Source organism: Microtus oregoni, unplaced genomic scaffold, assembly GCF_018167655.1.
Source record: "Microtus oregoni isolate MIOR12 unplaced genomic scaffold, Mior012 000021F_ref0000039, whole genome shotgun sequence".
NCBI classification, from domain to species: Eukaryota; Metazoa; Chordata; class Mammalia; order Rodentia; family Cricetidae; genus Microtus; species Microtus oregoni.
This window is the reverse complement of record NW_024543080.1, coordinates 3,870,314-3,896,565: the sequence shown is the minus strand read 5'-3', so window position 1 is coordinate 3,896,565 and position 26,252 is coordinate 3,870,314. Positions and strand designations below refer to the sequence as shown.

At 44.4% G+C, this 26,252-nt stretch overlaps 1 protein-coding gene across 1 annotated transcript in view; it reads left to right on the top strand.

Annotated features, from left to right (window-relative positions):
* The window catches only part of Fras1 (Fraser extracellular matrix complex subunit 1), a 419,545-nt gene that overhangs the window by 378,308 nt on the left and 14,985 nt on the right, over positions 1 to 26,252 (top strand). The window contains exons 59-67 of the mRNA XM_041671543.1: positions 2,887 to 3,092; positions 8,063 to 8,219; positions 10,387 to 10,587; positions 12,607 to 12,794; positions 13,767 to 14,042; positions 16,829 to 17,061; positions 19,489 to 19,649; positions 22,642 to 22,856; positions 25,332 to 25,482. Of these exons, the coding sequence (XP_041527477.1) occupies positions 2,887 to 3,092; positions 8,063 to 8,219; positions 10,387 to 10,587; positions 12,607 to 12,794; positions 13,767 to 14,042; positions 16,829 to 17,061; positions 19,489 to 19,649; positions 22,642 to 22,856; positions 25,332 to 25,482 (1,788 nt within the window). The remainder of the gene's footprint in view (positions 1 to 2,886; positions 3,093 to 8,062; positions 8,220 to 10,386; positions 10,588 to 12,606; positions 12,795 to 13,766; positions 14,043 to 16,828; positions 17,062 to 19,488; positions 19,650 to 22,641; positions 22,857 to 25,331; positions 25,483 to 26,252) is intronic.

Here is a 26,252-nt window from a genome sequence, read left to right as displayed (position 1 = left end):
TTCTGATGCAATCTTGGGCACTTTTCTCTTTTTCTACTGTGCTAAATTCAGGACCCTAAATAATTTAGGTTTTCTTGGTTTTATTTACCTTGTCTGAAATTAGATTCTAATGTGCATATGAGTATTACCAGCAGACGAGAAAGATCTTGTAGCCTCTGTACCCTGTGCGTACAGTGGAATAATCCTTACTCGTTAACTCCAAAGAATCCGAGATGGGATTGCTGTTAACTCTCCAACTTAACCATTGCCTGAAAAGAGGCCACCACATAGCAAGCATTGTTATCGCATTCACATTGTCAATGACCGAAAAGATGAGCAGAATAATAAATAGTGTCAATGGAACATTTTGTGTGCCTGAATATGGTGCTCAATATTGTATCAGTAATAGAGAACAGAGTCCTGTGTTTTATTTCCAGATCTAAGACTTATGCAAATACATATGTTAGTCATGTAGAACCAATGTGCTAAGAGAGCTGCTCGGTGATACATGCATTATGTCCATTGCAAGCCCACGTGCTTTGGGGAATACTCTCTTTATGCAGCTACGTACCCCAACAGAAAAAAGAAAAGGCCCCTGAAATCCTGGAAAATCCACCCCCCTGGTCACTGCTGCCTCTTTCTAGGACTGCACTGCCCTGAGCAACAGTTGACAGATGGCATCAATATGTATGAGAGTCCTAAACACAAAGCCATCACCATGCACAGCGTGTTCTACTGTCTTGCATTGTCTCTTGCCAACCTCCTGGTGGATGTTTCCGAAAGACAAGGAGGTGTTTATTCATTTATTTTTTTCAGTGCAGACAGGAGTGTCCATGTCTCCAACCTCCAACATATAGGGATAGAAGTGACAGTGAATATCTTGTCACAGATGGAGAGGGCAGAGTGTTTACAGCTCTGTAAGAATCTGGGGCTGATTAATACATGAGAAAATATGACCACTTCAGCCCTTAGCTTTCTCCTCTAGCATGAGACATGCCAGGCCAGTCTGAAGCTTTTGACACATGCCAAGAGCAACACAGCCTTCCTCTTGTTTTGTTCTCCCCATGGCAACACACCTCTGTTGGTGTCAAACACCTTGCACTGGGTGACAGACCCCTACATGGTTAAGATGTAGTCACTAATTTTCACTTAGGAGTAGTGCCGTTTGAGGAGGAGTCTACTATCTTTTTGTGAGGTTATCATTGATATCAGTAGGCTCAGTTCTGATAATAGGATGGGTTTGTCCTTCCTACATTCAACCCTTCTAAGCTAGAGTCAATTGAAGGCAAACAGATCTTTCTAGGTACGAGCTTGCAGAGAGGTGAGCTTCTCCCAGCACCTCTTTCTTTAGGTTTGGGAGCACATGTGTAGAATGCAGCCAAGAGAGTGATGGGAGTGTTGGGGATGCTTTCCTACAGCTCTGAACACAAAATTCATCTCAGGAGGCTTTGACATCTGACTCCTGGCACTGTTCATGGAGAAACTGATAACCCGCAGTTAATCATGCTGGGCTTGGGGAAATGTCTCAATGTAGAGTATCACCATGGGCACTGGGGCAGCAGAGAGGGAAAGAATTCCCTGGATGAAGAAGCATGAATCTGGCGGCACGTGCAAATCAAAATATGTTCAACCTACCATATTTGATTGACTCCTGTGGACCCTGAGTGTCATGTCTGTGTTACCTTTTGAAAGCCAGTCCCCTCAGCCTCCTTTGAGAGGCTCAGATTTTTGCTTTGCAAGTTTAAAACCCCCACATTCAGAAAGTCTATGTAATTTGCCTTGTCATGCAGCCAGTATGGAAAGTCAAATCTGTTTCCGCTAATCCCTTAGTTTCCAGCCACCATTCTTTGGGCTCCTTTCTAAAGTCAAAAAGATCATCAGGTTTCAGGGAGCAGCTAACTCACAGCTAACTCCATAGCTGTAGTCACAACTCAGTTACAACCTGTGAAATTCAACACATACACACATGCATGTACAAACACACATACATACACATACACACACACACACACACACACACATATATATATATATATATATTAAGATTATCAGGTTTCAGAGAGCAGCTAACTCCATAGCTCTAGTCACAACTAAGTTACAACCTGTGAAATTCAATAATACACACATGCATATATATACACACACATCACACATATACACACATGCATGCACATACACACACACACACATATATAGTAAGATTATCAGATTTCAGAGAGCAGCTAACTCCATATATCTAGTCACAACTCAATTACAACCTGTGAAATTCAACACACAGACACATGCATGTACATACATACACACACACACATGCATGCATGCATGCAAATACATATACACACAACACACACACACACACACACACACACACACATATATATATATGTATATATAGTTTGGTCCAAATAAGCTGGACCTATATGGAATTTCTTTGTAGTATTTATTTACTGTTGTTACTAACTTTGGAGAAAAATCTAGATCACTGACTTAACTTTTAAGTAACATCTGGCAACAACAACAAAACAAAGAAAACTCAAAGCCTCTTAAATGGATTGAGCCTGTTTGGTTATTTGTTTTGTTTTGTTTTTCATTATTAACATCTCTACTCTTTCCTAGTGTCTCCCTGAACCCAGGACCTGTATGAGGGGCCTAAATTGTCACCAACTTTGTTTTTTTTTTCTTGTATCCATAGGAGGAAAGTGGGCAAAGTGACATATTCAAATCATTGTCGTATTGTTTTTGTGTGTGTCACCTGTTTGTATTGGAATGAGGGCCACAGCCATGCTTGAGGTCCCCTTAGCATTTGCGCTCTGCCATCCTGGGTTGGCTGTTAGTGGAGCGCCACTGTGGTTGCTGTGTCTTCTGTCTCCCACTGACGAGGCCCCCATCTTCCCATCCCTTGCCCAGTTCCCAGCATGCAGTTTGCCAAGGATTTGCTTCTGGTGAAGGAGAAGGAGGGTGTCCTGCACGTTCCTGTCGTCCGGAGTGGGGACCTGAGCTATGAGTCATCCGTGAGGTGCTACACTCAGAGCCACTCCGCTCAGGTCATGGAGGACTTTGAGGAGAGAAGGGATGCAGACTCTTCCCGAATTACATTCCTGAAAGGGGAGAAGGTAAGTGAGCGCGTGGTGGCTAACAGTGACGTTCTCTCCTTGTAGCCTTGATCTGTCCATGAGGTAGATGAGATATGACCCAGCTCTTGTAGTTCTTTACAAATCGACAAAATTACTAACAATGCCACCTATTCCACTTGGCTGTCTTCTTTGTCTTTGGTTACAGTCAAACAATACAACATTGGTTAATCTGGGAAGCATAGATGGAACCAACAGAACTAAATATAGACCTCTTAGTCTGAAACTGTAATAGAGAAACCTCACCCAATGTTCCAACAGCGAAAGGGAGTTCTCTGTTGTCAAGGTCTTTGTCCCAGGGCAAATAGATCCCAACACACGAGCCAAGAGGCCTGCACTACACAGCCTCAAGTATTGTCTGGACAGTGGACATCGTAACTGCTCATCCTTTTCAGCTAACTTAAAGTAACTCTCAGGAGAGAAACTCATTGTCTCTCATATATAACTGCCTCTGAATCTCATTGTAATCTCTGAGGTGTGACTGAAAGAACTGCACTAACCATTTCCAAGTCTCAGTTTCCATGGCAGAGTCAGGTGTGTGCACTCTTTATTCAGGGCACATAATCCTCATTCTATGCAATGCTCCTCCCATGTTTTTTCTGAGTTTCTTGTTTTCTTCCTCATCTATTGTGTTTGGTCCGTATCTCCTATCTGGTTTCTTTTCTCTCGAAGTGTTTTTGTTCTGTTCTGTTATGGGTCAGTTGTTAAGAGTACTTGCTACTCTTCCCAGAGACCTGAATATAGTTCCTCACACCCATGTCAGGAAGTCACAACTGACCTTAACTCCACCCTCGAGGGATTTAACTCCCTCTTCTAGCCTCCACAGATTCACACACACACACACACACACACACACACACACGTACATAAATAGAATTTCAAGAAATCTTTTTAAACGTTCTTTGTTTTTCCTACATGATCTATTATTTATAAAACATTATTCTCTATTTAGTCTTCTGCTGTTTTTGCAGCATTTTGTCTCACGTTCTGCCTGTGTCTTTTAGATCCATATCTAATCTGGCGCTTGTCTGTTGTATAATGCTTCATGTCATGTGCCTGCTCTGTTTCACTCATGATGCTCAGGAACAGTAAGGAGCCTCAGTGGTCACACCAGCTAGCTTCGTAGCTATGTCACCGCAAGCCATGTTTTAGTGTCCGTCCTTACAGGTGTGCACTTCCAAGACCTGAGTGAGAATTTCTTTAGAGATTTATCTTCAGGGACAAACTGCTAGGATGTGCATACACTACATTAGATAAAGAATGCAGGAGAAGTTTCCAGAACGTCCCTGGAAGTGTATGAAGACTGTGATCAGTCTGTATCCTCTCCTGCAATAGCATTACTTGTCCTTTCTGTTTTTGTAGAATGATAAAAATAAAGCAGATGTCATTCTGCTTTGTGTTTCTCTGCTACTGTTTTACGTGACCGCTTCGTGGATGTCTTGCTTAGCATTTCTCCTGCTGTTATAACATGCCATGACCTACAGCAACTTGGAGAGGAAAGGGTTTACTTCATCTTACAGCTTGCAGTCCATTATTCAGGGAAGTCAAGGCAGGAATTGATGCAAAGGCTGTGGAGGAATAATGATTACTGGCTTGCTTTTCATGACTTGCTCATACCCGCCAGGACCACCTGCCCAGAGTTGACACCACCCTCAATGAAGATGAAACTTCACAGGCTTGCCTATTGGCCAGTCCTATGGAGGTATTTTCTCAACTGAGAGACCCTCTTTCCAAATTACTTTAACTTGTATAAGTTGACAAAAAAAAAAAAACTGGCTGGTAATATTAACCCCCTGTCAGCTCGACACATGAACACATCATTATTCAACTAGAACCTTTCCTTTGTTGAAAAGATGGCATGGTAATATTAATATCAAAATATAAAGTATTCTTTTTAAAGTCCCACATTCTTAAGAATTGAAACACTTTAAAAGTTCAATCCCTTTAAAACATCCAAGGTCTCTTTCAAAGTTCAGTTTCTGCAAGATATGCAAAGTTTCTCGATAATTTCAGTGTCGAGTGTCAAAATAAAAGATAGGTCAAGTACTTTTCTTACTCCAAAAGGGAAAAAACAGGACACAGCTACAGTCAGAACAAAGCAAGATCCCAATTCCACAGTGTGGAAAGTTCAGTGCTTGACATCTGAGACACACTCCCAGTCCTCTGAGTCCACGGCACACACAGCTTGTCTTCTCGGCTCAGACCAGCTCCACTCCCAAGCTGGTGCTGTCCTTAGCAGTGATCCCATGACACTGGTATCTCTAAAATGTTGGCATCACCACTGTGACAGGGCTGAAACTACCCCAAAAGTCCTGCCTGGTCTCCCCCGTGGACTCTGACCCTGCCACATAGCACCAAGCTTCAACTTCTTTCCATGACCCCTTCAATAGTTGTACTGCGGGTGAGGTTGCTTGCTTCTTCACCAGTGGTTTCTCCTGGCCTCTCACAGTGTCAAGCCTCAGATGCTGTACATGACCCTTTCTTGCCTTCAAAACCAGCACTGCCTGGGAGACTCTCGTGTCTTCCATGTTCAGTCACCAGCACAAAGGCCAGCCTTGGTTCCTCTGGACCACAGCTTCTGTGTGCTGACCCTGAGGAAGTACTTCCAAAGATCTCACCTCAGTGATGCTGGTCTCTTCTTAGTCACAGCTGATTCTTCTGCCCTAGCTGGCCAGTATCAGTTGTCCCAACAAAGCCAAGGTTTTATTTTAGTGGTTCTGAATTCAAAATATCACATAAATAGCCTTAACAAGCAAGGCCTCCATCATCTGCCCTGCTCTCAGCATTGCCTTCCATGTTCTCAGAGAAATAGCTCGTTAAGCTCTGAGCACTCAATGGCTTTTCTAGCCCAAAGTTCCAAAGTCTTTCCACAATTCTCCCGAAACTCATGGTCAGGTCTGTTACATCAATACCCCACTTCTGGTTCCAGCTTCTTCATTAGGGTTTTCTATTGATGTGCTACAACACCATGACCCATACCAACTTTAACCATTTTTTTTAACTTACCCAAAATTTTTATTTGTGTTATAATAAATATTAAATTACCATAATATACTTGAATTTTATCAATTTAGAAATCACAATGATAGGGGCTGGAGAGATGGCTCAGCAGTTAAGAGCATTGGCTGCTCTCTGAGGACCCAGGTTCAAGTCTCAGTACCCACGCAGCAGCTCACAACTGTCTGTAACTCAAGTTCTAGTGGTTCCAGCTCTCTTACCAGACATACATGCAGGCCAAACACTAATGCACATAGATATTTAAAAATAAAACAAACTACTTAAAAAGGAAGTTACTATGATAATATAAAATTAGAAGCAAGGATGTGTTCTAATATAATTTATGTTAATGCTATAGTTTAGTGGCTATAAAGACATTAGGATATTTGCTAACTCCAAATTTTAAACTACATATAGGAACATTTCTTTCTCATCTACTTTTGCATTTATATGAGTGTACAAAAGAAAATAAAGAACATTTCTTGTCCCTTCTCCTGCTGTTTTCTTTAACTCCTAAATTCAAGAAATAATAATTTAAATGAGACTCACAAGTGGTTTAGACTGTTTTTTATCTATAACTTCAATTTTAATTTTTTATGGTTATATACTTCCTTTTTAAAAATGTTTTTAAAATTAGCCATAATGTTCCTAGCTGACAGAAGTGTCCCATTTTGATGTAACCAAATATATCAAAGTCTTGTTAATCCTTTGACCCTTAGCCTGAGAAGACGTGACCTGCTACAGAGTTCTTCCTACTGTGCTCATCTTCACTACAAAAAGGAAATCCAAAGCCGCAAAGAGTCATGACTCAGAGGCTGGTTTGGGAATTTTGTTAGTGGCAACCTGAGTGTAGAGGCGTGGACAAACGCTGCTGATGCGTTCCTGAGCTCTGAGTCTGCGCTTCTGCATTTGTTTTCAACTCAAAAAAAAAAAATCCAAGAAATAGCTTTTCATTTAATAGAAGGGATTGAATAGAACACTAGCTACCCACTCTACAATCCGTGATAATTCCTCGGCACACTCAGATTGAAAAGTCACTACTGAATTCATATATTCGATGATAAATTCTTACCGTAGGGAAGATGTTGTAGGGAAGAGTCTTTCTTGAGAAATGTGAAACGATGTTCGCGGGGAAGTCTTACATTTAGCGTGACTTGAGAAGTATGGTTTAGAACTCCTTCCTGCCCACACACAGTCTGTGAAAGACAGTTGGGTAGTAAATTTAAAATGGTCAGGCAATGATATCCCACACCCCATCACATGAATCTATTGCTGAGGTTTCTGTATGTAAAAAAAATATGATTTGTTTTTTTTATGCTCAGAAACATGGTTCTCAGTGGAGAATATTCAGTTTGAGAAATGCTCGGTTTCCTACTTCCACCAAGAACTTGGGTTCTGGTCCCAGTTTTCCATCCTCTAGTGTTCAGACGAAATGCTATGTGGTAGAAAATGTAGAATCTTCAGCGTTTCAAGTTATGTTCAGCTTAAGATGGTGTCTTTCTGAATTCCTTAAGAAGTTATTTCATTTTCACAAAGGAAAGGGAGTTTATTCAACCACCAGGATGAAGAGCCTTATGCCGATTCCCATCATTAGACTTCCGCCCTTTATAACATGTCCAAATGTCTTCATTTGTCCAGACACCGTGTGGGAAAGCACACCAGTATTTGCATGTGTGTTTTGGTGGGCTGTTGCTTATATTGGCTTGGTATTCGTAAATTAATTGCCACGATTTCAAGTGATTTGGAATGTCTTTATAATGCAAGCCTTACCATATAGGTACATCTTACTCAGGTACAAACCACTAGAATTACAAATTTATTTTATACATGAAACCGTTGAGATGCTTTTGAGTCTGCAAATTCTCTCTACAAAGAGAGAAAATTATCATCTAAGAAAACCTCCTATCACGGGTCTCTTCCTACAAGGCTGAGTATGTCTTGTGTGTTGGTCGTAGGTGAAGAACTGCACTGTCTACATCCATGATGACTCCATGTTTGAGCCTGAGGAACAGTTCAGGGTCCATCTTGGCCATCCTCTCGGGAACCACTGGAGTGGAGCCAGAGTCGGGAAGATCAGCGTGGCCACTGTCACCATATCCAATGACGAAGATGGTAAGAGCAGAGAATGCCTTTTAGCCCTCTGGGATTGCTAGGACATGAACAGAGGGCTTACAAATGATATTAGTGTTTTGAAAGGGAAAGAGCTAGAAAAGTGCCTATGGACGGCAACCTCTGGATATTTTTATAGAATGCTTGTAACAAAGAGTCACCTTCTGTGGGGCCCTGGAAGTTCACAGGAACCCTTCATCTCATCATTCCCTACATTGTCACAGATAGAGAAGAGATATGGTTCACAGCTAGAACTGGGATCTTAGAGCGGAAAATAAAAACCATGTAAGTTGCTCCAGGTCTGGAAGGGGGCTGGAAATACCAGCAGACATCGTTGAGAACTGATCCGAAACAGTGCTGTCTTCCTGGCAAAGTCTGATTTCCGATTGACTCCTCACACTGACAGAAACAACCTTAAATTCTAACATTACGTGACCAGCAGAGTGACCAGACGCCCAAGGAATACAGTACCTGTTTTTTTAATGAAAATATAATTACTTTTATGAAAACAGATGTGAAAAAGCAGAGACTACACAAAGCACTTAATTTGCATCTTAGCTACACAGCTCTAAGCAGCAACACTGGATGAGAACCTTGATTTTTGTAGGATTCTAGGGTCTGCATGCTTAACTACTCTGAGAGTGTGGTAAACCTCCTAGGATCCTAATGAAAAGTCAGGAGCCATCTGGGACATCAATAAGGAAAGCTGGCCTCGGGGCTGGGAAGATAGTTCAGGTGGTAAAGTGCTTGACCCTCGAGCATAAAGGTCAAAACATGAATTCAATACCCAACATCCACATAAAAAGCCAGACCTGTGGAAGTGAAAGCAGGATAAGCTCTGGGGTTTTCAGCGTTCCTTGCCTAGTTGGTAAGCCCCAGGTTCCAATGAGAGATCCTGCCTCAGAAAAAAAGTAGATGGTTATTAATGTCACCTGAGTTGACATCTTGCCTCTACATGCACACAACCACACACACACACACACACAGTGCCTTGTAGTTGAATTAGTCCTGTATACAAACCTAGGTTCAACCCCCAAGGTGAACCTTTCTCAGACTCGAAGAAAACACAATGATCAAGAATCAGCAAGACTGAGACTGGAAAGTCCTCAGCGGGTAAGAGCAATGGCTGCTCTTGCAGACAGCTGGAGTTCAGTTGCCAGCAGCCACTTGAAGCAGCTCACAGCTGCCTGTAATCCAGCCACAAGAGACCCGATGCTTGTTTCTGACCCCCTGAGCATCTGCACAGTGTATACATATACATGAATACAGATAAAAGAAAAGGATTCAAACAAAAGGTAATAAATTCAGCAGTGTTCCAATGTTTCAAAGACCTTCTCACCTAAAACTATAAAGTCACCATGAAACTTTCTGGAAAACAGAAAAAACAGAGATGAGAAACTTCTAAAATATTCTGTAATGTGCTAAAATGATTATAAAATTAAAAACTGCTCTCAATTTTCCCATCATCTTATCTTCTTTTCTGGCATCATTTTAGCCTTCCTTTCGTCATGAAATTTGAATTCATGGGATAAAAATGAATATTATTATTAATCATTTCCAGCAACAATAGTGTCTCAGACATTGTGTCAAGAAAGCTTGTGCTCCTAAGCTGACTATACTGACTGAAATAAATATTGAGATCTTTGGAAAGGCTAGCATAGGGAAGATCAAAACACAGACAGCAGTCTGAAGGTCCAGGAGTAAAACATGGAGTTAGCTCACTTAAGGAATATCTAAATGAGATACCTTATAAACCATAAAAACTGGCAGCTTATAACTAAAAAGTTTATTTATGCAATCAATCAATAGATATTGAGTACCTATGTCCCAGTCACTTGATAAATTGTGCAAATTTTAATTTTAAAAGCTTTAGTTTAAAAACATTCTTTGAACTATAATGTCATAGTGGAAGCTTGGCTATCAAACATTTTAAAGTCTTATTTTTTGGTTTTAATAAGAATCATGTGATAAATAATTCCTATAGGAGCCCAGATGAGTTCATTTGTCTAAAACGTTACTGAGGGGTAAATGCTGGTGATTTTTATGACTGCTAGCCACTTGGCCGTGGTACTGTGAACGCTCTCTCTGGTCCATAGAAGCTGGTTCCTTCGGAGTCTGATCCTTTGAGCTATTCTAACTTGCTCTTATTCTCCTGCCCACATTCCCTTAGCCCCTACCATTGAATTTGAAGAGGCTGCTTACCAAGTCCGGGAACCTGCAGGGCCAGATGCCATTGCAGTTCTGAGCATCAAGGTCATCCGCAGAGGTGATCAGAACAGGACTTCGAAGATCCGCTGTAGCACACGCGATGGCTCTGCCCAGTCTGGTGTGGATTACCACCCCAAGAGCCGAGTCTTGAAATTCAGTCCTGGTAAGTGAGGGCCAATGTCAGTCTTTGGGTTTTCTTTTTCTTGTTTTTATGCTAACATTTACTGGTTATACATAATAATAGATTTCATTATGCTATTTTTATAACTGTATATAATGCATTTTCATCATATCCACCCCTCCCCGCATTGTCCTTTCTTGTCCCTCCCATTCCCACCAGTCCAGTTTATAGGGATCTTTTTGTTTTTGTTGTTTTTTGTTTGTTTACTTTTTGTTTTGTTTTTTTGAGAGACAGGATTTCTCTGTGTAACCGTGGCTGTCCTGGAACTTGCTCTGTAGACCACATTAACCTCAAACTTACAGACTTCCACCTGTCTCTGCCTTCCAAGTGCTGGCATTAAAGGCATGCACCACTACTACCAGCTGGGGTTTTCTTAGTGGAGAGGAAAACATGTTATATTTGAATACAGAATTAGGATAAAATATTGAATTAGAATGTACTAGCTTCAATAGAATAAAACATTTACTAAATATATATTTGAGATTGCAGGTAAAAAATTAGCTAGTTATAAAAAAAAGTACCCATTCATAAAACACACTGGGCATTTGGTTTTATTTGAAAGGATTTTTGTTAGCTTTTTGTTTAGTTGGGTGAAGCAACAGGCAGTTTTAAATACAGATATATGGTGGAAATGCTGTTCTGATCCCTTTAGGGCTTGCCAAAGTCTGAAAGACATAATAACAATGTGCAAATGGTTTTACATCTACTGGGAAATAGGATAGCCTGTCACAAGTTTCCAAAAATACTTTATCCTAGAGACAAAAATGGTGATAGGTCTGGGAAAGGAGAACCACAAGAATCCAGTCGTGATCATTTGACCCTCTGATGCATTGATTTGGTAGAGGAAATGGATAGTGATTCCTGCAGCTCAGCGACCTCGCTGGAGCTTTATGGGGCTCTGCTGTCTTACTCAGGGCTACTATCGCTATGATGAAACTCCATGACCTAAAGCAAGCTGAGGAGGGGAGGGTTTACTTGGTTTTCAATTCCACATCATAGTCCATCACTGAAAGAAGTCAGGGAAGGAAGCTAGAGGCAGGAGCTGATGCAGAAGCCATGGAGGGGTGCTGCTTACTGGCTTGCTCCCTGTGGCTTGCTCAGCCTACTTCTAGAACCCAGGACCACCAGCCTGAGAACGGCCCCACCCACATTCAATGGCCCTGCCACATCAATCGCTAACTAAGAAAATACACTACAGGCTTGCCTGCAGCCAGATCTTATGGAGGAATCTTCTCAACTGAGGCTTTCTCCTCTGCAGTGATTTTAGCTTGTGCCCAGTTGACAGAGAACTAGGCAGCCCTGCTTCCATCTTTTGTGTGTCCAGCTGGTGTTTGCTGGAACCGTAGCCAGCCTTCCACATCTTCATTATTGGTCCTTACTCTTTGTTTCTGCTGCTTAAGATCCTGAAGGGAGAACGGGTCAGAAGCAGCATAGACCAGATGCGAGAGGGAGAGGAGGAAAGGTCCTTACTGCCCTGCACTTCACAAGAGATGGTGTGAACTTCTAAAGCCATCGCCTGCCTCCTCCCGGCATCTGGTCCTCTGTGTTATTATCTTTGCAAAGCCTGGCCTGGTAGACAGCCTGTGGGCCTTTGCCTCGAAGGGCCTCTGTGTGCGTGCCTTACAGTCACAGGAGAGCTCACGTGTAAGTGTAAAAGGGAAAGAAAAATTAAGCAAAAGGAAAAAAAGAAAAGAGTAACCAGGATGAAGTGTACTTTGGATCATGGATTTTTATTACAGCCAGGCTGTGTCAGGCAGGGGCCATTAATCCTTATGTGGTGTTGAATAGTAAATCTGCAAGCCAAGTCTCTACCACAGGTAGAATTTGGTCTATAAAACGGCCTCCACTTGAGATGGGTCTGCGTGATTAGCAGACATTGCATCTGTGAGGGGCCCCTGAAAGGACAGGGCATATTTTAATGTGATGTCTGAGCCATGCCAGCCTGCGCTCTCTTGAGTGCGTGCCCTCACCTTTGCTCCTTTTGTTCTGTCCTTGGTGAAGGTGTGGATCATATCTTCTTCAAAGTCGAGATCCTGTCCAACGAAGATCGAGAATGGCATGAATCCTTTTCTCTAGTCCTTGGCCCAGATGATCCCGTGGAAGCAGTGCTTGGGGACATGACCACTACGACCGTGACGATTCTAGACCAAGAGGCAGCAGGAAGTCTCATATTGCCGGCACCACCCATTGTGAGTTGCTTGCTCTAAAGGATGGCTAGTTTTGTGTCTCAGTGGCCTTTAATTGAGAACTGAGGATAGATCCAGTGTGTGCGTCTTCGTTTTTTGGCGTCTACCTACCCACTTACCCCCTACAGAGAACAGCGGACCATGTCTGGAAACATTTCTGCTTGGCACCCTTCAGTGCACAGCATGGCCCCCAACAACAAAAAGCAGTTATTTGGTGCAAATACTAATAGTGTGAAGGGTGGAGGAGCCCATTCCTGATGCAAGACCCAAGCTATCGCCATATTGATTGGATAAAGATAGAAAGTGAAATTCGGTTATCTTCCCATTGCTTTGGTGGGCAGAGTAAGAAAGCAATACTACTATACGTATCTATCAGCCTCCATACTTAACACACAGAATTAAGTACACGTGGAGATGTGGTACCATGTTTCTCAGTTTGGGCAGAATAGAATGAGCGCCACTAAGAAGACAATGCCCAAAGGTCACCAGTGGACCCTGAATCCATGAGTCAAGTAATCAGAACTACTCTTCCAAATTCCCCTAACTCGTCTCTTACATATTAGAAGAGATGAGCATTTCAAAATTTTTCTCTTATTTGACTATGAAACAAATACACTACCTTCGTTATTATTTTTTTTTCTGTCCTGGACAAGCATGCCCCTCTGCACCATTAACAGTTTAATGCAACTCCATTAGCAGCTGCTGTTTGTAACAGAATCTGCGATCCAATGTGTAAAAGAATTAAAGTATATTTTTCTCATAAGAGATAAGACTCCGGTTTCCGGAATGCAGCTAATATGTTAAGAAGGCTTCTGGGTGGGGGGGTCTCCTCCACATATAGTGCCTTCACCTTTGCCTGGCAAGGAACTACCGTTTCCCTAGGAGTTAAGAGGTTGTGTGGTCTCTGAAGGTTGCCATAGTTCCCTGATCTTCACGTTCCTCAACCCAACCTGAAACTCTACTGCTTTCTCCTAGGTTGTCACCCTCGCTGACTATGATCATGTGGAAGAGGTTTCAAAGGAAGGAGTCAAGAAAGCCCCGTCTCCAGGCTACCCGCTGGTCTGTGTCACGCCCTGTGACCCCCACTTCCCTAGGTATGCCATCATGAAGGACCGCTGCAGCGAAGCTGGCATCAACCAAACATCTGTACAGTTCAGCTGGGAAGTGGCAGCGCCCACGGATGGCAACGGGGCCCGGTCTCCCTTTGAGACCATCACTGATAACACACCATTCACCAGCGTCAACCACAAGGTAAGGCAGGCCGAACCCAAATCAGGAAGGAAAGAGTTGGTGTCGCTCTTGTCAAATCCCATGAGTCCATGCGTGGCATTTGGAGTGAAACAAATAATCAGGTCTAGGCTTAGATGCTAGACAAAGTAAAGAGGTACAATCAAAAGAGAGCTAAGTCAGTTGTCTGCTGGCCTGTTTACAAATCCCAGGTCTGCCCACCTTTCGGCCACTTAACATAAAGTCATTCTTTGACCTGTCTTAGCCTCCTGATCTGTAGAATATTTCCTCCTCTTGGCCACTTGACAAGATCACTGACCAGTGTGGCTTATAAAAGATCAAGCTTGTCCAAGATTCCAGGTGGGTGCCATTAAGTGATTCCTTTTTATTTTCATTTTAATCATTCACTAAGTATTAGGATATAAACTTTTTGGGGATTCAGATTTCTCCCACATTTACAAAGCCCTGTGGGGGGACAGGAAAAGAAGCTCCTAGATGGAGCACACCTACACTCTACCCACCGCACACCAGAGAGCAGAGACTCCTCTGTTTGCCCAGACTTGGGAAGACATGTCCCACAGCAGATATTCTCACCCACCAGGGATACGGTTTTTGTTTGTTTTTAAGACAGTCAAGACTCTGTCTCAATGTAGACTCTAGCTGACTGACACATAGCAAAATGTCTATGCATTTTCGCTGTAACTCCTTTCCTGACTTCTTTTGGGCCTCTGAGATTATTTTCAGACTGTGTTTCATGAAGAACAGGGTCACTCACAGCCACTGTCATCGGCCCCACTTACAAAGACTGGGAAATCTGTTCTTTTGCAATATAGCACAAATTTAAATCACCTTCTGCGTTATTAAAATTTTAAGGGCTTAAGAAATGCTTCTGAGATAGAGCTCTTGCTATACACACACGAGAACCTGAGTTTGAATCTCAAGAACCCACGTAAAACTGGGCATGGAGGCCAGCTCATCATTTCAGTGACCCTATGGTGAAGTGGGCGGTGGGAACAAGAATATCCCTGGAATCTTATTAGCCTGGAGCATGCAGGACAGTGACAAACAACAGAGAGAGAGAGAAAGAGAGAGAGAGAGAGGAGAGAGAGAGAGAGAGAGAGAGAGAGAGAGAGAGAAATAGAGAGAGAACCCTTTAAAGTAAGACTTAACAGTTTATTAAAAGTATCTAATTTTGTTTCAAACAGAACCTTGTATTTGAGCCAAAAGTACATGTTTTCCCAGGTACTAAATTTATAGCATCGTGGCTCTAACTTCTCTCCTGCATTGAACTGGTGACTAATACCCTTTACCCAGTTTCCTTTGCTTTATGCCCATTTCTTCAGTTGTTTATTTAATACCATTGTGTTTATGCATTTTTGTACCATGCCTAGCATCCCTCCTAGACTAAGTCCATGTATAAATAAATGAAGAGATGGCAGCTAATTAAAAAAAAGTTTAATGGGAAAATTTTCTTTAATTTTTAATGGACTTCAATGAAAATTGTCTCCACGGGAGGAATTTAACATTTATGTGCTTGCTTTGTGGGAGGTCTAAGGCACACAGAACTTTCCCGACCTGTACTTCCCGTGTGTGCACACATCACCTGACATGTCCAGGTGACAGGGACCTACGTTGCCTCTCAACTGCTCTTGCTCCCTTTGCTTCTCCTTTTCTAGAAATGGGAAGGAATCTAGAGAGAGCATTTCAAAGGCCACGAGGCATCAGAGGCCAAGTTCTTAGCCTCAAGCTTTTATGATGCCATGATCTCTGCAACATTCTGGGGATTGTTGGGAAACTCTCTGCCTCTGTTGCTCAGGAAGGGCTCGCTGTCTGACACACATAAGTCAGGATGCTACAACAGATTTTTGCAAAAAGATGAAGCTTTATTAAGTATCCGGCTGACAGAGATCAGAAACTAACCCCTCCGGTCGGCCTCCCTAATCAGCCAGTAACAGGAGAACTTCTAAGAGTGGGGGAGGAGAAAGGCTGCTGCTGTCAGGGCGACAAGAGGGGAGCACGCGTTCCTTTGGGAAGCAAGCTACATTCTGTGCCCAAGGTTTTGAGTTTGGGATGTCATTGGCCAGATATCTTAGCCTCTTCCATTCACTCTTGAAAGGCTGATTCTGAGGGGAGGCGTTTTCCTGGAAGATAAGGAAATAAGTCCCATGTGTCCAGGGTTTAACCTCACTGCAGCACATTCTCAGCAGCGGCTTCCTGGAGGCCAGCGAGTCTTGCTGGAAAATGTGAGAAGCAGTTGTGTTTCCCTGATGCTGAACTTCCGGTCTAAGGAGAACAGACACAGTTACTGTACACTGTCTTTGGATGCTTGTTCCGTGTTTACTTGCTCGTTTTCTCTCTCATCCTCTTAGACTACAGGTATCTACTTCTCTGACCATAATGCTTGGTTCATGATGGATATCATTGGCACTACATAATAAATGGACTGATGGACGTATCAGTGGGTTGATGCATACATGCATGGATGGATGGTTGGATGGATAGATGGATGGATGGGTGGATAGATGAATGAATGGATGAGTGGATGGATGGATGGATGGATAGATGAATGGATGGGTAGATAGATGAATGGAAGGATGAGTGGATGGATGGATAGATGGATGGATGGATGGATGAATGGATGAGTGGATGGATGGATGGATGGATGGATGGATAGATGAATGGAAGGATGAGTGGATGGATGGATGGATGATGGCCTTCATAGCTAACTCTGTAACAGTGTTTCCTATATCACACTCATCATTTACAGTGCTTATGCAGTATATTCATGTTTGTGGTGCTTTGTCCCATAGGTCCTAGACAGCATTTACTTCAGCCGGAGGTTCCATGTGCGTTGTGTGGCAAAGGCTGTGGACAAGGTGGGCCATGTAGGGACCCCCTTGAGGAGCAATGTTGTTACCATTGGAACAGACAGTGCTATCTGCCACACCCCAGTGGTAGCTGGGACAGCTCGAGGCTTCCAGGCACAGTCCTTCATTGCCACCTTGAAATACCTGGACGTCAAACACAAAGAGCATCCTAACAGGTCAGGCAACATCTTCTGCCTCCCACTTTGTCCCACACCCCTGCCCCCCATGAGTGGATTGCCAGTATCCGTGTGTGTTTTCCATCTCAGATGAGTAAGATCAATGAGATCAGTGTGAGACATTTCTGCAAGTTTAAATCGTGGTAATTAGAGCCCCAGAAGAAAGGCTTTCTTCAAAGGCCCCTCGAGGTCTGGCCACTTGCCTGTCTTCCTAGCCTCGTCCGTCTCACCTTGTGCATTGCATCTGCCCCGCCAGCCACCTGCAGAGAATCACGCTACCTCCCAAGAGCTTCAAAGGCTTTGGTGTTACATGCTTTAGAGCCCCAACCCCAGCTCTCCCACTTCTTCCGCTTGCCATAATTAAGTCCTCTTGTGCTATAATGTGGAACACCCAACGTCTCTTCTAGGAACACTTTTAATGTTTCCTCCACTCCTCTGATGCCTATCTATGCTGCGTTCAGTGTGTTATCATCGTTCTTGGCATCCATGTGGTGTGATAGATGGTGAAAACCTTAAGGGAAGGGACCAGCGATGATCTATTTTGTATCTCTTCCATCTAGTTCAGTGCCGCTGGTCCCCAAGACACACTTGCTGAATATCTGCTGAACTAATGAGTAATAACCCGGTCAAAACTGCAAGTCACTAGACTTTTTTTTCCTCTGCTCCCACGATTTTAATGGGAGACGGATACTTTCATCTGTTGCATAGCAGGAAAAGTCCTCCATGTCATACATATTCATTAAACTTCATGGAGTTTAAGCATCTACCTTTATGAACAACTGAGTGGGGCCAAGTGTATGCAAATCCCTTGTCTTTTCAAACAGAGTAGGATTTATTTCTGCTAGGGAACAGTAACAGAAGAATGCAGGCAGCACCGGCCCTCTCCTAGGTGAAGAGCCACGCTCCTTACGTCTCATGTCTGAATTCCTCTAAAAAAAAAAATGGGTTTGCAGACGCGCTTTAGAAACTCAAAGCCCACACTCAATAAGCTTCGTGAAAATTTAAACTTGTGCAATGAAAACAAATGCAGCCCGTAAGTACGGCTCTGCTTGCGTCCTGGGCTTTAACCGGTATTTATTAAGTTCATGTTTTATTTTGAATTGTATTCTACATGCACTGCAGAGACAAAGGCAATGAAGGAAATGGTCCTTGTCCTCGGGAGTGGGGAGGCGAGATAAGCAGTCTGTAAACACACAAGAAAACAGCAGCCAGTGTAAATGAGTTACACACAGCCTGGGACAAAGGCTTTCCAGCGCTGAGGAGTAGAGATTGCGCCAAAGGTTGCTGTACAGGGAGGATGGTCACAATGGAATGCAAGGGGTTCGGGGGCGGGGGGACTTGAAACAGCACAAAGACACTGTGGTTAGTAGAATGTGGCTGGGTGAAGAAACTGAGCTTAAATTTTAAGAATGCAACCATTTTATTATTCATTATTATTATTAAAATAAATGCCTAAAAACATATACACAGGCTGGGGAAATGGCTCAGTGGCTAAAGGCTCCTGGCACACAGTATGGGGGATGGAGTTCAGATCCCTTAGACCCATGTGAAATCAATTGAGCAGTTGTTGAAGCCCCTTGTAATCCTAGCACCCAGGAGACAGAGACTGGGGTTCACCAGGGCAACAGGGCTAGCCAAGACAGCTAGACCAATGAGCTCCAGGCTTAGCAAGAGACCCCACCTTGACCTGGAGTGAGATCCAGGGGGACGTCTGATGTCAGCTTCTAGCTTCCTAAAGAGCACATGAAGACACGTAGTGCGTGCATACCTACAGACATGTAAACATGCACACACACACAACAGCATACACAACACACACATACGAAGAAGCATGTGAACATGGAGACAGAGCAGGCACAGCAGCTGTATCAGTCACTAAGTCTTAGCTCCCAAAGACACAGGATGCCCCTTAACGAAAATGGAAGCTTCAAAGTAATTTGTGAGTGTATTGTTATCCTGTATATAAAGAAAAAAAAGCCCTATGCTTCCTGACTGCCATGAGTCTTGAAGATCCTTTGGGAGTGAAAGTGACCCTGCATGTGACCCGGAGGTTCTCAAGCTGTGGGTCGCAACTTCTTCAGAGCTCAACTGACCCTTTCACCTGGGTCTCGTAAGATCATCAGAAAACACCAATATTGCATTACAATTTGTAACCCAGTCAAATTGACAGTTATGAGTGACAATGGAAATAATTTCATGGCCAGGGTCACCACAGCCTGAGGAACTCTATTAAAGGGTTGCAGCATTAGCGGGGGTTCAGAACCACTGATCCACATGCTCGCATTCAGATACAAATCCCACGTGGGAAACTGCGAGGGGATAAAAACTGCTAGATTCTCTGGCGAAGACAAATCAGTGACGACAAAGCCATGTGTCCCGTCGGCTGCTCCGACCCGCAGCTGGACACGTTTGTCTTCTCCCTTCCAGAATCCACATTTCCGTGCAGATCCCTCACCAGGACGGAATGCTGCCTCTCATCTCCACCATGCCCCTGCACAACCTGCATTTCCTGCTGTCTGAGTCCATCTACAGACACCAGCATGTCTGCTCCAATCTAGTCACCGCCCGTGACCTGCGAGGACTCTCAGGTGAGCTTGCTCCTGTGCGCTGGAGGCAGGACTCCATGGGGAGGAACAGCCTTTGTGTGCTTTCTAACCCCCAACTCTGTATCAAATTTTTGAAAGCCTCCAAACACGGGGGGCTCAACTGAAGTAAGCAGGCGAAGGAGGGCTCTCAGATGCAATTGACTTAGATTCCAAGCCTGTTCTGAGCCATTACCTTGACTGAACAAAAGTGGTTTGACCTCTCTCAGCCACCGTATTCTTATCTGTCTGTGATGCAAAAACAACTCTTTCTACCAGTCAAATGGGGAGGATCCGATGTGTGGTAAATATGAGTTACTTCCCCACCCATGGAGACCATTCTTAGTTCCGGGATCCCATGACAGCAACACCTTCAGAAAGCACAGCGTTAGATGCTGAAGGATGGATACTCTAGAAGCAGGAACTGAGATAAAGTGTAGGGAACATAGTTTTCTTTGGAGATCAGCATCTACTCAAAGGTAAGGGGGAGAAGCAGGATTGGGCAGAGGGAAACGCCCAACAGCACTGCAGCCTAGTGAAGAGAGAAAGGCCGAGGAGAACGCTGGGTAGCCTACCTCCCCCTGTCACTGGCGGGCCATTCTTGGCAAGAGCTTGACCTTGGCTGGGCACTCCACAGCAGATGAGGGCCTGACGCAGCCAAGAGCTAACGGCACACATCACGTCTTGGTTCGCCACAGCAGACACTGCACTGTACAAGAAGTACTGTCTGTTTCCATTTGCCTTGGCTAGTGCCCATGAAATGTGTGCTCACCCACTGCCCCCTGCCCCCACCGCTTCATCTGATGAATCATTCAACGGTGGTTTGGAAGACAGAAGTGCATTCATCTGCTCTTACATATTCATTAGGTACCCTTCTTGGTAGTGGTGGTCTTTGTACAGTTGAGCCCAAATTATTGAACTACACATGAAAGGTGAATTGGTCCAAATACATAGGCAATGAAGGAAACTACCGTGATTAAAAATTGAAAATCTCTACCTCTCCCCTCTTAAAGATATTTAAATTCATCACAGGTCAGTTGAGTCCCTGACAGGACAAAGGGCTGGTTGCTGGTGGCAAACATTGTGGATACATTAGCTCTTTTAAGTACAGTGGCCACTTTTAGTGCTCTAAGAGTTATACTCTGAGGCCAGCAGGATGCTCAGAGGGTGTAGGTACTCAGAGGCTTAATGGCCTGAGATTGGTCTCCAGGACATGGTAGGCGGAGAGAACTGACTCCCACAAGCTGCCGTCTGACCTCCATGCCATAGTCTTATACACACACATACAGGTGTGTGCATCTATGCACACACACACACACACAAATAAATGAAAACGTGAAACCGTTCATTTTATTTCAAATGTTCTAAAACTGTACCAATATTCAACTGTCTTCTGTACTTCACAGCAGCTCACAGGCTTGGCAGCGTTTGATCTAGTAATTCTGACCCGTAGCAGGCGGGGTTGAGTCAGGCATCTTTAGCAAGCTATTTACTAATTAAGGCAGTTTTATCCCCCCAAGAGTTCAGGGACTACTGGAGGAAGGGTGAGAAGGAAGTCGGATCTTGGTTTTATGGCTTTTCATAAGGCTCTTTTTCATATTGGTCTTAAAAACAGTTATTCGTGGCTGTGATCCATAGAGCAGGTCAGTTTCACCTAGACCAGAGGTGAGTCACAGGAGCTGGGAAAACACTTGGGAAATTGCTTTATTCATCCATGATGTCATGTTGTCTTCATCTTTTCTCCTGGGTACCTGAGTTTCTTAGAGGGGCAGTGCCCCATTTAATACCAGCCAACAGGCAGTTCAGTGCACTCTCTTTTCCAGCCCCCCCATATGTGCAAGTTCATCTGCATGTGTGTGTTTGTACACATGTGTAGGCTGAAGCCCCATTAAAGGTGTTTTCCTTAGTCATTCTCCCCTTTACTTTTTGAAACACAGTCCCTTCATTAAGCCTTGTAGCTCTCTGGCTGGCCACTGAGTTCCAGGGCCCCACGTGTCTTCATGCTCCAGCACGGGAACCACACACTTGTGTCTCCATGCTCCAGCTCTGGATCTACACACATGTGTCTCCGTGCTCCAGCACGGGAACTACACACGTGTGTCTCCATGCTCCAGCACGGGAACCACACACATGTGTCTCCATGCTCCAGCACGGGAACTACACGCGTGTGTCTCCATGCTCCAGCACGGGAACTACACGCGTGTCTTCATGCTCCAGCACGGGAACCACACACTTCTGTCTCCATGCTCCAGCACGGGAACTACACGCGTGTCTCCATGCTCCAGCACGGGAACCACACATGTGTGTCTCCATGCTCCAGCACGGGAACCACACACTTGTGTCTCCATGCTCCAGCTCTGGATCTACACACATGTGTCTCCGTGCTCCAGCACGGGAACTACACACGTGTGTCTCCATGCTCCAGCACGGGAACCACACACATGTGTCTCCATGCTCCAGCACGGGAACTACACGCGTGTGTCTCCATGCTCCAGCACGGGAACTACACGCGTGTCTTCATGCTCCAGCACGGGAACCACACACTTCTGTCTCCATGCTCCAGCACGGGAACCACACACATGTGTCTCCATGCTCCAGCACGGGGACTACACACATGTGTCTCCATGCTCCAACATTGGAACCACACACATGTGTCTCCATGCTCCAGCACGGGGACTACACACGTGTGTCTCCGTGCTCCAGCACTGGGACTACACATACATGGCCTCCATACCTGGCTTTTTTTCTGTGGTGCTGGGGATCCCTGATCAGGACCTCATGCATATTCTGTGAAGAGCAGTCTGCCTGCTGAGCCATGTCCTCAGCCCCTAGCAGGTGGCTCACCCATTTCAGAAATCTCCTCTCCACCTCACTGTACATGGGGATTCCAAGGGATATCCGGCCATAGTCTGAGATGAACAGCTCAGCAATCTCCCCTTCACCCAGCTCCTGGCAGGCTCTGACCATGTCATTGTCCCTTGTTCTCCCTCCCCTGCAGAGGCAGGGTTCCTGGATGATGCAGGTTTCCACAGCACTTCCCTGGGCCCCGGCTATGACCGCCCCTTCCAGTTTGACCCAAGCGTCCGGGAGCCTAAGACCATCCAGCTGTACAGACACTTGAACCTGAAGAGCTGCGTGTGGACCTTCGATGCGTTCTATGACATGACCGAGCTGATCGACGTGTGCGGGGGCTCCGTGACTGCCGACTTCCAGGTGGGTACCCTGTTCAATGCGCTCTATGACATGACCGAGCTGATCAACATATGCAGGGGCTCCGTGACTCCCGACTTGCAAGTGGGTGCTTGGGTGCCATGCCAACTCTGTTCAGCTAGCACATAACAGTCCTAACTGGGCTAGCCAGGTAGGGAATAGATTCTGTCTAAGTCCTTTCTCTGGGTCTTGGAGGTATTGTGATTAAAATAGCCCTGCAGTCTTCTAAATTAAGTTAAAATATAAGAAAGTTACTGTGGCAAGCCATCTGTACAAAAAGCAAGAACCTGCTTCTTTAGATGTCTGTGTGGTTCTTTTCTCTGTGTATCCTTTGGAATGTAGAGAAGATTTAATTTGATACTGTTCATGTGCATGTACTCTCTTCCCTGCTTGCAATGAATTAGAATAGCGGGTGGCAGGCTCTCAGAAGACAGTTCTAGATTCCAGAACACTGGGAAGAGGCTGTTGTTTCGAGCGCTTTCACTCCATGCTTAGCCCAGATTCACAACCCCAGCACAACCCGATACATGCACACGCATGTGTGTATGTGTGCATGTTCAGCAAACCACTGGACAGTCCTGATGACAGCAGCTCTTCTAGGGAGAAGTCAGAGACATCTGTAAAAGCGACAGTGGGACCAAGCTATCATGGGGAAATTAGTTCTCAAGGCCCATCCCAGTTTTGAGCATTTATCTCAGTGAGACAAAACTTGTTATCTGTTTGTTTTCCATTCCAAAAACAAGTTTAACCCCACTAAATGAGAGAATCTGTAGAGAGAGTATAATCCTTTAGGGAGTATCTCTCATTCAAATGTGTTCTCTTTGTTCCCCGGGCCTCTGGTTTTGTGTGCAGCACTGCCCTCTACTGGATGAAACTTCCAGGCGGCCTGCCTTTGTTTCTGTTTCTGCAGATGCCTGGCCCACATAGTCCCAGGCTGTGAACAGTCACAAACCTTATTATTCCTCCCCTCGAAAATTAACATTCCCTGGTCTCCATAATTTTTATTCAATTGCAGAGCTTGGTATTTTTGTTCATAACAGTTTTTGAAAAGTCCCAAAGGCAAGAAGTGTTTATGTCCACTTTTAAAATTTAAGATTAAAAAAAAAAACCCGAAGTATTTTATTGTTGTTCGTTTCTCTACAAATAATAGAAATTGCTAATTGTAATTGAAGAAACACCAGAGAAACAGGAAATAAGGTCTTATTCAGTGTCTCTCAACTAGTACGGAGACAACCTCCCTGAGTCCGCATTAAACGTTGGCTCATGCTCTCTGCATAACACAGAGCAGGTATGCATGAAATATTTGTCGGAGAACGTTCTTAAAGATTAGCAAGAAACATCATCTAGGATAAAGGAAACCAGTGAAAATGGAGATCCATCAAGATCTCATAGTAGTTGCCCAATAACACAATAGAATTGTTTCAAACTTATTAACTTAGTTTTTTCTTATAGAAGAAATACATATTTATAGAGCAAAAAATATGAATTTTTAAATAAATTCTCCCATCCACACTTGGATGTATCGGCGTAAATAAATGCAATGCAGATATTAAAGAATATTTACAACTTTAATGATAAACTTACAGAACCTAGGTTCCCACGTAGCCCAGGAGGTAGGAAAGAAAAAAGGGAGGAGCCGCCTCCCGTGTGCCCAGTTATGGGTATGCATTCGCCTCAAGGGGCTGGCTTAACCCTACACTTGGACATCTGCTACCCTTTTGTTATTTTCCCATCCAGTCCTTGTTCACGGCCAAGTAAAACGTACGTTAGTGCACCCAAGTAATGACCGCGAGGGAGCCCCCTAGAGAGTGGTGTTCCCTTGAATGGTGATCTTGAGGGAGCCCCCTAGAGAGTGGTGTTCCCTTGAATGGTGATCTTGTTAATCAAGTCTCCACAATACTGTCTGTGCCAGGGAACAGCGGGAGGGAGCCCCTGTAGCCTTGAGCTGTTGGTGAGCTTCCTACATGTCAGTGGGGCCTTTACTCCTGGCGTGAGAATGTGATGCTCACTAAGACACCCTGAGCCAGGTGTGTGTTCAAACCAGAGGACAGAACTTGGGTGCCTTGCTGATCACCATTGCTCAGCGTCTCCTGCGGGTCTCAGGTTGAGCACACTGACAGAAGGGTACAAGTCAGCGGGCTCATCCCTTGCCCTGTGAGGCTTCACGTTTCCAGAGAAAGCCTCTAGAAACTGAGGATCAGAGCGAAGATGGTTCTTAACTCTTTCAAAATGTTTGTGTCCAAGTGTCACCTTCTCAGAAAAGCCCTTGGAGGTCACCTCTTCTGAAGATGCCTCTTGGCCACCGTGTACCCTCTTTATGTTTCGAGGACAAACTGCAGGTTAGGCGTTTGATGAGGAATTACTGTATGAGCCAGTGACCAAGGGAGTTGGTGGACATTGAGCCAAGAGGCAATGTCGTCTACCCTTTCCTCCCAGGAAAGACGTAAGCCTGTCACTTGCACACTGTTTCCTCGGCAGGTGAGGGATTCGGCACAGTCGTTCCTAACAGTGCACGTGCCTCTCTATGTGTCCTACATCTATGTGACAGCCCCCAGGGGCTGGGCCTCCTTGGAGCACCACACGGAGATGGAATTCTCTTTCTTCTATGACACGGTTCTCTGGAGGACAGGTATGCCTTAGCTGCTCTACCTCACATTTGATCGTGACTAACTCAGCAATGAATTCTAACAGTAGCTACGTTCCCATGGTCTTCTAGAGAAACAGAAAGGCTGACCGAGATCTAGAGAGTATGCTGATCTGTTATCCTTCTGTTTGATTCTTTCCCCTTTCCGATGTCCTGTGCTCAGCATGATCCCAAGCCCACTGCCCCTTACTTCCGCTGCTCCCATGCTCACCCCTCCCTTTCTAGGGGCGATAGCCTCCATCTGAGGGAGACATGCTGAAGAACTTCGGGAGCATTCTTTAGAGAGGTCTCATCTTACTGAAAATGCATTCTTTCTTCTGTTATGAATGGCTTGAGCTCAAATCATGTTTGTTTTATATTCTCCAAGGGAAAAGAGCTTGACATTCTCCTGCCTGAACCAAATCAACTCTTGGGCCTTTGGCTCTTGTCTTTTTTGGAGGAAAGAGTTCATAACTTTTATTTTTCTCCTCCTTTGATTCTATTTTATTTTAGTTCATTCTGAACCCATTGGGCACCATGTCTGTAACTGCCTCTACTTACTGTGTGTCCAGCCACAGTTGACTTTCTAAAAGGTTCCCTGTCCTCTCCATGGTTTGAGTATAAAATGTAGATGTCAGAATTCAGGACTCCTCTAGGTCCTAAAAGTAAAAGAAAATACATCACGAAGGCACTATAGTGTCAGGAGTTCAATCCCACTGTTTTCTAAAATGGATTAACCTGCATCTGGGAACAGTGATAGCCACATAGATAACGCA